This window comes from Rhincodon typus, chromosome 20, assembly GCF_021869965.1.
Source record: "Rhincodon typus isolate 14 chromosome 20, sRhiTyp1.1, whole genome shotgun sequence".
Taxonomy (NCBI): domain Eukaryota; kingdom Metazoa; phylum Chordata; class Chondrichthyes; order Orectolobiformes; family Rhincodontidae; genus Rhincodon; species Rhincodon typus.
Genome location: NC_063351.1, coordinates 18258342 through 18271860, shown reverse-complemented (window position 1 = coordinate 18271860; position 13519 = coordinate 18258342). Strand labels below are relative to the sequence as shown.

The following is a 13519-nucleotide window of genomic DNA, read 5'->3' as shown; positions in this document are numbered from 1 at the left end:
TACAGAGGATGACGTACCAGATGTCTTAAAACACATAAAGGTGGTTAAATCCCCAGGACCTGATCAGGTATATCCCAGAACCTTGTAGGAAGGTAGAGAAGTGATTGCTGGGCCTCTTGCTGAGATATTTATTTCATCTTTAGCCACGGGTGAGATGCTGAAAAGTAGCTAATGTGGTGCCATTATTTAAGAAAGGTGGTAAGGAAAATCTAGGGAACAATAGACTGGTGAGCCTGATGTCAGTGGTGGGTAAGTTGTTGGAGGGGATTCTGAGGGACAGGCTTGACATGTATTTGTAAAGACAAGGACTAATTACGGATAATCAACATGCCTTTGTGTCTGGGAAATCACGTCTCACTAATTTGATTGAGATTTTTGAAGAAGTGAAAAAGAAGATTGATGAAGGTAGAGCAGCAGATGTTGTCTATATGGATTTCAGCAAGTCATTCAATAAGGTTCTGCATGATCGACTGATCAGCAAGGTTAGGTCATATGGAATCCAGGGAGAGCTATCCATTTGGATACAAAATTGGCTTGAAGGTAGAAAACAGAGGGTGGTGGTGGAGGGTTTTTTTTTGGACTTGAGGCCTATGACCAATGGTGTGCCACAAGGATCCGTGCTGGGTCCACTGCTTTTTGTCATTTATATAAATGATTGAGATGTGAACATAGGAGGAATGGTTAGTAAGTTCTCAGTTGATACTAAAATAGGTGGTGTAGTAGACAGTGAAGAAGGTTATCTCAGAGTACAACAGGACCTTGATTAGGTGGGCTGATGACCGAGGAGCGGCAGATGAAGTTTAATTTAGCTAAGTGTGAGGTGTTGCATTTTGGTAAGGCAAGTCATTATAGCACTTATTCACTTAATGTTGATGTCCTGGGGAATACAGCCGAGCAAAGAGACATTGGGGTGCAGGTTCATAGTTCCTTGAAAGCAAAATCGCAGGCAGACAGGGTAGTAAAGAAGGCGCTTGGTACGCTTGCCTTTATTGGTCAGTGCATTGAGTATAGCAGTTGGGATGTCATGTTGCAACTGTACAGGATGTTGGTGAAGTAACTTTTTCACGCAGAGCGTGGTGTGTGTATGGAATGAGATGCCAGAAGAAGTGGTGGAGGGTGATACAATAACAACATTTAAAAGGCATCTGGATGGGTACATGTATAGGAAGGGCTTAGAGAGATTTGCATCAAATGCTGGCAAATGGTACGACAGCAGTTTAGGATATCTGGTTAGGATGGACAAGTTAGACCAGAAGGTCTAACTGTTCCTGTGATGTATAACTCTGACTTTAGTTCCTTCAGTTTCCTCTCAAGAATATCAAGTTGCTCTTGACAGAAGGGCCTTGGAAGATCCTCCATTTTGTTGAAAAATCAGTCAGACCAAAGTCTTTGGATTGAATTAACTATTCAGCTTTCAGAATTCATAAGGAGATCAGAGATTCTGACTTCTGGAACTTCCTATAATTCCCAGGAAAAAAAAACTTTTCTGAAATTTTTCTTCAGCTGTATTTCTTTTAAGGGTTATCTTTTACTGAATGAGGGATAGAGAGAGAGAAAGATAAGATAGAGAGAGAGAAAGATAAGATAGATAGATAGAGGGATAGATAATATAGAGAGATAGAGAGAACTTGCTTCTCCTTACAGGCATCTCTACAATTGCCCCATCTGGGTGTGTACTGAGGAAACAACTTTAGCTAAGAGGATGTTGCTAGGCGTACCTTCAGCACGGATACAAGGGTCTAGAGATGTCCTCAAAGCATCCCTGATAAGGTCAAACATCCCCATTGGAGTCCTTGGTTTGACCAACCAGAAAGAGGGTTTAGTTGGGAAGGCACTGAATATATCCAGAAACTTTGTTGGGAGAACAGAGGCAGAGGCAAAATCCAAGCAGCAGAGAACGTGCACATGCATCCAATATCTAATGTGCCTGCCACTTCATGCATAACCTGCCTCACATGGCAGAATCAGCAGACTGCACATTGGACTCATCATCCATCTCAGGACACAGTGGAATGGAAGCAAGTCATCTTCAATCTCGAGAGACTGCCTAAGACACTGAAGATTATGGCTCAAGTCTTCCAATTACTGTTGGAACAGATCTAACCAACAGGAATCCTATTTAAGATTATTGCCCACTTATCCGTCAACAATTTTTACAGCCTGGCTTCATAGCCTGACCTGTCCTGGATGCTTCCATTGTAGGAAATCAGCTTATGATCCACTCAATGCAGGATCACTGTTGGAGGCCAAGAGACATCCCTATTTTTTCCAGCATTAACTGCTGTATCCCAGTTAGTAAAATACTTAAGGTCCCAAAGTCATTTTGACAGTTATTTAGAGAAGTGAACAATACAAGTCGGAGGTGGGGGAAAGAATAGAAGGTGAGTGGGTGAGGAGGTGGGGCATCAGGCTTATAAAAGGGTAGCATACCAGGTGGGTGAGGGGTTTGGGTGGTACGTGGGTGAGGTTGTCGGTAGTAGGTGCGTGAGGGTATACATGTGGCATGTAAGTAATTAAAAGTTATTTAGTGGAAGTAAGTATATAAGGTAAGAGGGAAATAAGTGTAGAGGGGCAAGTGGGTGGGACAGAGGTAAAGTGTCAAGTATTTGACAGATCATGTGTTGTGGGTGACAAGGTAAGGAGCAAGTTGACTAAGGGGATAGGGTGCTTGGTTGGTAAGTGGGTAGGCTGATGGGGTAGGGTGTACATGCAAATGGGGGACAGTGGTGTCAGGTGTTCACTGGAATTGATTCAAGTGTTTGGAGGATCCATTTTTGGAGTATTAGCCACAACCTAAAGCAGGTTTTTACATTCCTCTAACTTTTCCTGGTAATTGAGTTGGAACCCTCTGAAATCTGCAACTCTAATTCAGAGTTGGGAATTTCACTGGATGTTCCGAATGCCAGATAATTACCAATCAAAAGTTTAAACTTCCTGGGCAAAACTGTGTTGTCAGTGCATTGGCATTTCCAAGAGACCCCAAACTGCATCTTTCGGGCTAAATCTGATCTCCAACTTTCTGGAAACAAAAAGACCCAGAACTATACGCGTAGTAACATGGCACACAAAATCCAGCAAGATTTTGTATTCATTGAATTTTCTCACTTAACTAATTTGAAGAATTTTCTGAGATTATAGAATTTATAGAAATTGGTCCAACTAAAAACGGACAGTCCACAGCATAAACCTCGGAACTATTGTGCTTTCCTATGGTGATACAAAGATACATTTTTCAATTCTGTCTTGAAGATATCATTCTTTTGGCAGTTGGATTTGATACAAATACCGAGATCCACAGACCACTGTGTTTTCTTTTAAAACAGAGACTGACCTACCATAAATTCCATAATTTTGCATCCTATCAGGTGGGATGTGAAACAGAAGATCAAACCTGTGGGGAACTTGAAACATCACATCTCTTTTGTTTCACAGCATCCTGAAAGCTTTCAAATGTTTTTGAGATGAGACATGAAATTCCAACTACTTGTTTTGAAGCAATATCTGCTGCAAATATGAATTCATAGTCAATCTGGAATGTACCAATGGGCAAGGGCCTTTTGCCAAGTGGGAGAGAGATTATGCAAGAGTACTCCAGAAGATAATTGCAGAAGCTCTCTCTCTCTTTGGAAGTGATGTGTCTGGCTCTGCAAATGTGATCAGCTCAGTCAGAAATCTAATTATGAACCAAGATCTTCTAAAACATTGAAATCTGCTCTGTATGACTGCATCCAGGAGAATACCTAAACAATCATAATTTTGAATTTACCTCACCAAGAGCAATCCAGGAAATGCTAACGGTGTATTCCCTCACTTTAACTTTCAGGGATTATCATCTCCTTGGAAGTTTTGTCTTTTGCACTGAGATCTACAGTTGTGTATGTGCAGGTTCAGACAAATATGTGTGACTGTATGAATAGTGTTGTGGTACCTAGACTTTCCTAACTCAGTGAAAAACAAAGATAATTTCAGAAAACTTGTAGTCTTCTTCTTCATCTCATCTAAGGAAGCCTGTCCAAGTAAATTATTCATAACCTCAAAACATGACTCATGGAAGAGAGTTGCCAAAAGTCACCTTCTCTAAACTCATGGTAAAAACCTGTTAGTCAAATGAACAGTGGAATAATCAAGGGTGTCATTTCATCCTTTTTCACCAGTCATAACAATAGTTACAGCAATTCTCTTCAAATCACAGAAATTCTCCAACACTATCTTAGTATTACACAGAACTTACTTGGCTTCCATTGAAGTAATCATAAATTTAAGAACTGTATGTCGATGAGGTCTTTCCTCTAAAACAGTCTGGTATTTTGCAATGCCCTGTTTTAAGATGCTGCAAACCTGAAAATATAGTAATGCGAGTTTTTATACATGTAACCAAAATATTATAAACAATAATATTTTAAGTGTACAATTTTATGCCATTTGTGCAGCACACTCTTGAAACAACACTTTCACTTCTTGAGGGTAGTGGCACAGTGGTAATGTCGCTGCACCAATAATCCAGAACCCCAGCCAAAGTTCTGGGGACATGGATTTGAAATACACCATGGAAGATGGTGAATTTGAATTCAACAACAAAAAAATAAAAAGAATAAAAAGACTAGCTTAACGGTGACTATGTAATACTGCTAATTGTTGTTAAAGATCCCATCTGGTTCACTAAGAGAAGAAAATCTGCCGTCCTTACATGTGACTCCAGACCCACATCAATGTGTTGACTCTTAGCTGCGATCTGGGTAATAAATTCAGCCCTAGCCTGCAACATTCATGGCATCCCATGAATGAATACTAAAAAACTTGACATTGGACAGAATGACAGACTTTCATGTCTGCCTTCGTTGACTATTTTAAAAGGTAAGCAAAAATGCTCCAAGGCAGTAGGTTGAGGGATATCAAGAACTATTTGCCTTAAATTAACATGATAATATGATTTATAAACAGAAATTCCTGGAATTATTTAAACAGACAGCACAGGTTCCATGTTGAAAGAGTTTAATTAGACAACTAGATAGATATATAGGATATATACTTAAAGGTTATATCGTTATATAGCAGCTTGGAAGACTTGGTATAGAGTGATGCTAGGTCAAGGCTTTAAAGGTTAAAACATAGTATACTGAATGTAAGATTAATTTAGAACTGTGCAGATACAGAAGAGACATGAGCCATTTAGCTACACAAGGAGATATAACTACGATAATGTTTGTAAAAGTAGAAACTTGTTAATGTTACAGAGAGTTACTTGCTGTAAAAGAGAACCGGTTTGGATTTTTAAGGGTCATGGTGAAAAGAGGTTGATTAGCCTTCCAACATGATGCATTTTAATTGCAACCTTCTAAAGACGCATCAATATTTTTTGGTATAAAATAAATGGTATACTGCAAAGTGTAAAAGAATGCAAAGAAACCTTAGTTCACCGAGGAGTATTTCTCAAGCTCTAACACCACATACATGTGGTACAAACACTGTAACACAAAACACATTAGTGAATCATATTTTTGTTTTTTTTTGCAATCAGTTATAGCTTTATGAATGCCATTACTGAAGCTAGCTTTAAATTCCAGATGTGTTAATTAATTGAACATAAACTCCATGAGCAGCCAGGATAGGATATTTATCAATATCTCCATAGCATTTCCTTGGGACTGAAGTCTAGTGACTTCAATATGTAAGACCATAAATAGGAGAAAAAAGTAAGACATTCAGCCTTCAAGCCTGCTAATTTATAAGATCATGGAAGATCTGTCCTAGCCCTCAACTCCTTGGAATTTCAAAAATCTATCGACTTTCTCTTTACATATTCCGGTGATCTAGCCTTCACAACTCGCTGGAGTAGAGAATTCCAGACATTCAATAATCTCTGACAGAAGAGACTTCTTTGCAATGCTTGAACAACGAATGTCCCGTTATGCCATAACTAAGTGCCCGAGTTTGAGATTCCTCCACTAGTGCAAACATTTTCTCAACATCGACCCTGTCAAGGCCCCTCAGAATTTTTTGACTTTCAATTAGGTCACCTCTCATTCACCTAAACGCGAATGAATAAAGGTCTAACTTGTTTAGGTGATCCTAACAAATCAAGCCTTCATTCCAGGCATCAACTTAGTGAATACCCTTTGAGCAGCCTCAAGACAGTAAATCCTTTCTTAAATATGACCAAAATTGTACACAGAACTCCGGGTGCAGCCTCACCAACATCCTGTACAATTGTAACAGACTTTTCTATTGTTAAACTCTAACCTCCAATTGATAAAGGCCAAAATTCCATTTGAGTTCTTAACTATTGGCTGTATGTGCATGCTAAAGTTTTGTGTTTCATGCACAAGGACAACGAGATCCCTGTTGTGCTGTATGTTTTTTCAGAGTTTCTCTCTCCATTTAAGTAACAGTCTTCCTTTTGATTCTTCCTCGCAAACTGCATGACCTCACTTTGTCAACCGATCAATATCCCATTGTAGATTCATTATGTCCTCACGACAACATGCCTTCCCACCTATTTTTGTATCATCAGCAATTTTGGATATATTACATTCTTCTCCAAGCCATCAACAATAGATAGCAAATAATTGAGGCCTAGGATCAATCCTTGTGGTATTCCACTCGTTATATCATTTCCAACCTGAATAAGAACCATTAATCCCGACTCTCTGTCCTCCATGTGTTAATCGACTTTTAATCCATGCTAATGCATTACTCCCAAAATCATGAGGTCCTATCTTGTGTAATAACCTTTCATGTGGCACCTTATCAAATGCCTTCTTGAAATAGTAGGCCACCTTCTTCCCAATTTAAGTTCAAGTGAGATGATATCATTATCAAGGTATACTGGAACTGATAGAGTTGCATCAAAGCAGAACTAATTCAAAATGTTACCCTTGGCTAAAGTAACATATGATCCATATTTTTTGGAAGATAAACTTCTAACTCTGTAAATGTTTATAAATGAATGTTTCATTTACAATGGAACACGAGTCTTAATTCTAAGAAAGGAAACCTTAGGTGTGGTTACACTACTAATTGATTGATTTATTCTCAAATGTACTGAAGTACAGTGAAAAGCTTTGTTTACGAGCAGTATACGCAGATCATAGCAAGCAAGGATGTACAGATCAAAGGTTGTAAGAAGACTTAGACAGGGGCATACAGGTTACAGTACTGGTAATGCCAATTCAGGTATGCTGAATATAGGATTAATTCACCAAGCAGCACTGAGAGCTTGATCTAAAGGGATTATAAAGAAATTTTAAGGCCCCCTCAGGGGGAAGTGATGGCCTAGTGGTATCAATGCCGGACAATTAATCCAGAGACCAAGGCAATGTTCTGGAGACTTGGTTTCAAATTCTGCCATGGTAGAATTTGAATGCATTAAAAAAAATCTGGAATTCTGAGTCTAATGTTAATCATGAAACTGTCTTTGATTGTTGCAAAAACCCATCTGGTTCACTAATGTCTTTTACAAATGTAAACTGTCATCCTTACCTTGTCTGGCTTACATATAACTCCAGACCCATAGCAATGTGGTTGATTCTTAACTGCCCTCTCAGCAGTTAGGGATGGGCCATAAATGATGGCCTAGCCAATGATGCCCACATTCCGTGAATGAACAAAAACGTGGTCAGCGTTATGGAACAGCCATGACAGATCAACTTCAAAGTATCAGAACTGAAATCCTCCAATAGGTTTTACACTGCAAAATGCAATAGTGCATGGCAACGACTAATATACAAGTCTTTTGTCTTTGCTCTTCCTCATTCTTTCAATACATTGTACAAAAAAATTTCTCACAATAAGTCAGTGAAAAACCATCACCTCTTGGACTGGTACAGGTTGGCCTTCAGAAGCAGTGGCAAACAGTGAGTGTTGAGACTCACACTGGTGGCATATGTCAAATTTAAATAATGTCTAATCGTTAAAGTTGTTTGGACCTTCTCACATAAGCAAGAGACAAACAGCAAAATTGCTCAATTTAGTGGCTGTCCGACAAAACAAGATCAGAGTCTTAGTTTGTTTATTCAGTACTGTGATACTAGAACAAACTAATTACTAATGCACTAGAGAAGTGCAATACGTTAATAAAGAAATGACTGTAGATTCAAAGTCCAATTGATTTATTGCTGTGAAGAAGACCTCCCTGACTATCTGATTACATTTGATTCATTTTTCATGAAAATAATCAATAATTGGAGAAATTCAAGCCTGGGTTCATTGAGGATAGGACAGCAGACAGAGCTGCTCAAGTTTGATATTAAGAAAAATTAAGATAAATCCTGAAAAAGTGCATAGAGAAATGAGAGAGTTTAGGACCATGACCTATTCCTGGAAGGAATAAAAATAAAACATGCGTGAAGTACACACCGTCCATCCCCGATAACCTTTTATTCCATTTTTCATCAAGAATAAACGTGACTCTGTCTTTCTTCTCTGATCTGGTTCATTTAATTCATTATAGGAATTAAATTATTAGGAATGAGATAGCCATTAGTTTCTCACCTGTTCCTTTGAATTCTTAAGATTTTCTCCCTGAATTGCACATATCAGACAAGTAATTGTGTCATACCAGAAGTATTCATTTCCTCCAATACTTTGAGCTTCTTTCAACAGCAATTTAGCCTGACCGTGGTTTTTTTCACAATTAGCTAGAACAGCCAGAAGGTATAGGACCTTTGCCAAATTGGCTTTGTCTTGAAACTCCTAATAGAGGAAAGAAAAAGATGAAAATTTCGGAAAGCTTTGTCAGGAATGCTTAACAGCTAAACCAGAATTAAATGAGAAAGCGACTGGAAATTTCAATGTGCATAAATTGGATGTGTTATGTATTCGTGAAATATAAACTTGGATATTTGGAATTGGGTTCAAATTCCCATCAAATTTGTTTGCACTTTTTTTTGCAAACCTTTAAGAATTTCAGCTGGAAAGCTATGGAAATCTCTATTTTATGGAAAGGGAATAAATATATGCATTAATTACTCCAAAGTTAATTTATATTTTGACAGGTAACAGCAATTTAATTAATGACCTTTATTTTCTTTCAAAAATCATTAATAGCATTGCTATATCATCCACGGATGGACAGTAAACTAACCTTTGCAACCATGTGAGCCTCTGCTAGTAGAGTTCTGGCAGGCTGATAAAATGCAAGCTGCAGCAAGACTTCTGCTTTATTAATCCAAACATCCATCACAGAAACTCCACTCAACTTCTTGCGATTCATCACAGGTGACATAGTAGGCATCTTGTATATAAAAAATAAATTAAAAATTACACATAGGGTTGGATTTTCATCCATGTGGCAGAAATTGGGACATTTCTCAACCTTACAAATGCCCTCCCCCATCCACCATTCATGGAAAGACAGTAGGAGACTGAGTCAGCACCGTCATCAGTTATAAGACTTCATGATTAACATGTTGGCCACCTATCATGTCTGCTACATTTGGCTTCAGTTGACACCATTTTGAAATTAAACCTCATTAAAAATCCTTGCCTGAGGTCTAAGCTTCACTAACGGATTCAGTCCAGAAGAGATTGTTTACTCAGCTGTGACGGGCCATTGAGTTATGTTTAACAGTTTTATGAGCTTCTGAGAATAATATTTTATTTCAAGTGATTATTGAACGCCTATGATTTTATTTTTATTCACTTATGGGACATGCGCATCACTGTCTGGGTAGCATTTATTGCCAAGCCCTAGTTGTCCTTGAAATGTGGTGGTGAGTGGATTGCTAAGCCATTTCAGAGGGCAGGTGAGAGACAACCACATTGCTGTGCCTATGAAGTCACATGTAGGCCAGACAGGTGAGGGTGGCAGGTTTATTTTTTAATTCCTTGACAGGATTAGGGCATCACTGGCTGGGCCAGCATTTATTGCACCAACCCCAATCACCCAGAGGGCAGTTAAGAACCAACCACATTGCTGTGGATCTGGAGTCATATGTAGGCCAGACCAGGTAAGGATGATTACTGTCCTTTAGGGAAGGAAACTGTGAACCTGATGAGCTTTTCCAACAAATAACAATGGATTCATAGTCATCATTAGATTCTAAATTCCAGATTTCTTTTGAATTCAAATTCCACCATCTGCCCAGAAAATTACCTGGGTGCTTGAATTAATAGTCTAGTGATAATACCACCAGGCCATTATCTTCCCATTTTGATAGCATTGTCAGAATTTGGTTGGAAAAAAACATTTTTTTCAAGGGGAGTTTGAATGGACCTATGTTTATTTTAACAGTTCCATAAGAATTTCAAAGTCTTTCAAGTGCGATCATAAGTTCTACCCATTGTGGCAAGTGTTTCAAAGGCTGAGCAGGTCTCTAGAGTTTAAATAATTTTCCTCTGTGAAGCATCCGTTAGATTTGTGCTGTCCCTCTATGTCAAATGAAAATGGACTAAAAGTGCCTCCTTTTTTAGTACAGCAAGTGAAAGAGCATACTACATCTGATTTTAACTCACTTCATTGGTTTAAAAATATTGGGCCAATTTAAAGAGGCTCTGTGCTATTAATGGAGGTACATGTTTAAACTATAAATATGGGCATTGAAATCTTGTGCTGTTCCTAGAACCCTGTATTTTCTTGAATGATCTGCATGAAAAGAAATGAGACTGAGTCTAATGTAAATAACAATTATTAAAACCAGAATTCATATTTGCCCAGGTCTTCTGAGGAGCAGCAATAATTATCAGATCGCCACTCCACACAAACTTTCATCCCAACTCAACCCTGCGGCATATTTCTTGTGAGGAGCTGCCCTCAGCCCAGCTTTATCAGAAATGCAGAACAGAGCATCCCTTGGAGAGGTCTGAGGCAAATGGAGTAAAGTGAGGGCACTAGCTGCCATGTGGTATGTTTAAAAGTGCAGTCTAAATGTTAAGGAATTGGTGAACGCGATAATGGGTAGGGTGGGTACATCAGTGGGTTACACTGGCAGGCTGGGTGAGTGAATTGGGCAGGGTGTGAGAGCTTTGAGATCTGGCAGATAGGTAGAATGGTGGATGGGAGAGGTGACAGGTGGAAAGTGGAGTAGTTGAGTAGGGTGGCACATGAGTGGGATAGCAGGTGGCTGAGGTGCCAGTTGGGTGGGTGTAGCTTGTCAGTTTATTGGGGAGGGGTAGTTCAAGGATGAGAAGGGGTGGTGCAATCAGTACGTAGTCAGGGGTGTCATTGTGAATGATTGGAGTGTGTGTTCTGGACTTGCCCTTGGATTACATTCATTTTTTCTGTTTGATATTTCCTGGGTAACTATTTAGCTAATTATAGAGAAACTATCCAAAGTCAGCTTGACTCAGATAGCCAGTGTGTGGTTCAAAATAATATCAACAATGCAGGTTTGATGCCTGTTCTAGGTGGGGATCTGCCTCCTCACCCAATACTTCAGAATGGAAGACAAACGCAAATCACCACTAGTAGAAAACATCAATGACTCAGGATGAAGTATCACCAAAGAATGAACCAAGAATCTGCCTTTGACGCATGACGTGATGTCGCCATTATGGGCAAATTCTGAAGCCACTGCTGCTAATTCCACTCTCCTCTTAAGCAATCCCTTTGGAGTGAGGATGATTCGATCCTGCCCTGGTTGGTTCGGTCCTGAAATGGTTGATAAGTCAAATGTGGGATTTGCAGTCTGTACCATGTGCAGGAAGCTCAGCTAATCGCGTTGTTTGGATGTTGGTGCTGGTTCCAGAGAAAAATCTGCTAATAGCAAAGCACCTCAGACTGGAACCCTAAGCACTTATATGACATTGGCACATCTGGTATCCCAAACTACTACTAAAAGACTGTGCAAAATGATGGCAATAATGACTTTCAAAGTGTTTTAGTTTCTAACTTGGGTTTATGTCATGGTTGAGAGACCCCCATAAAATATGAGCACATGTGAGGAATCTAAGAACATAATCATTCAGAAGGACCTGACTGTCTTTGTACATGGTTACAAAAAATTAATTTGCCAGTGCAACAAAAAAAAGCCTAATGTTTGGGTCTACAAGAATAAAGAAATCTTACTCGAATTACACATTGGTTTTGTTGTCCTTAAGGATATTGTTGCTCTGCCTCTAGGGCAAGTAATTTTAATTAGATTGGTGCCTGGGATGTGGAGTAATTCCTTTGAGAGAGATTGATTAGACTAAGCCTAGTACCTTGAGTTTAGATGAATGAGAGGAGATCAAATTTAAAAATATAAAATTTCTAACAGGCTAGACATGGGAGCAGCTAAGAAAACGTTTCCCCTAGCTGGGGAATCTAGAACATGGGGTCACATTCTCACGATAAGGGATCTTTCATTTTGTACTGAGATGAGTATAAATGTCTCCATTCAACGAGTTGTGAATCTTTGGAATTCTCTAACCCTGACAGCTATGGGTGCTCAGTCATTGAGCACATGCAAGAACAAATTGGATATGTTTTTCGCTATTAACAGACAGTGTGGGAAGCTGGGATTGAAATAGAAGATCAATCATATCTTGTTCAATGGGGAGCATGCTCAAAGGGCCAAACGGCCTTCTCCAGTTCTTGTTCCTTATGTTCCTAAAAAAATTCACAGCATCACTCAATTTTCTTTCTGAAAAGTCTTTGCTCTTTTCTTCAAGTTCATCTCTTACCACACTTAGGATCGTCATTAAAAAAAGACAGCAAACCACAAAAGTGATCAATATTTGCTTTCAGAGTCATGCCTCACCATTTCCTTGTTTGAATCTTTTAGTGTTTCAGCTAGGTTTTCATTTTCAATTAACTGGTTTTCCTTTGCAGCATGCAATCTCCGATCTTTCAGATGAGCAACTTCTTGCCGACATCTTAAGAAACAGGATATTCATATTAAGCATTTTTACTATACAAGATTTAAATTAATCAAAAGTAAACATGGTTACTTACAACCACTAATAATATGGTACAGTGCCTCAAACGTGACTAAAGTTTGGTGATGTCCAAAACCAGATTTTTTTAATTAAATAAATGCAAGAGTTTTAATTGTTGACAAGTGATTGAAAAAAAACTTACAGGTTTGTTGTGGGAATTGCTGCATTGGCATAACGAGTGTCAAGTAGTTGTGTGCTTTGTGGCACTATCGTATTAAATTAACTTTTGAGTTAAGCAAATCTATAATGCTGAGAAAACATCCTTAATTTGGCATTACGTACCAATGAAAAGCTTAACTACAGCTGATGTAACTAACAGCTGTAAAGGGCAGAAAAGTTAGGCTAACTTTGTTTGGTTGTGCTAATGTGACTCGAACGTACAAGCTGATGTGTATTCAAAAAATGCCAGTGCCCATCACGTTGCAAGGGGTAAGAATATTTCCAGTGCATTCTTAAGGTAACAAGATACCATGGAACAACCAAAGAAATACATTTGGACTGGTTTCACAAGCACTTATTGCAGATCAGTTGGGCTTAGTGAAAACTGCAAGATATTGTTGTTACTTGACAATTCATCAGCACATCCTGAGGCTAAGGTTTTCTGATAGGCAATGTCTGGCAAATATTTACCATCAATGATACAAGCAATGGACCAAGGAATTGT

General features: G+C 38.8%; 1 protein-coding gene across 1 annotated transcript in view; it reads right to left on the bottom strand.

Moving 5' to 3' along the window:
- The window catches only part of LOC109932541 (cilia- and flagella-associated protein 46), a 205298-nt gene that overhangs the window by 93878 nt on the left and 97901 nt on the right, over positions 1–13519 (bottom strand). Inside the window, exons 33-36 of the mRNA XM_048609174.1 lie at positions 12678–12792; positions 9083–9232; positions 8491–8691; positions 4232–4338 (exon numbers count right to left, since the gene is read on the bottom strand). Of these exons, the coding sequence (XP_048465131.1) occupies positions 4232–4338; positions 8491–8691; positions 9083–9232; positions 12678–12792 (573 nt within the window). The remainder of the gene's footprint in view (positions 1–4231; positions 4339–8490; positions 8692–9082; positions 9233–12677; positions 12793–13519) is intronic.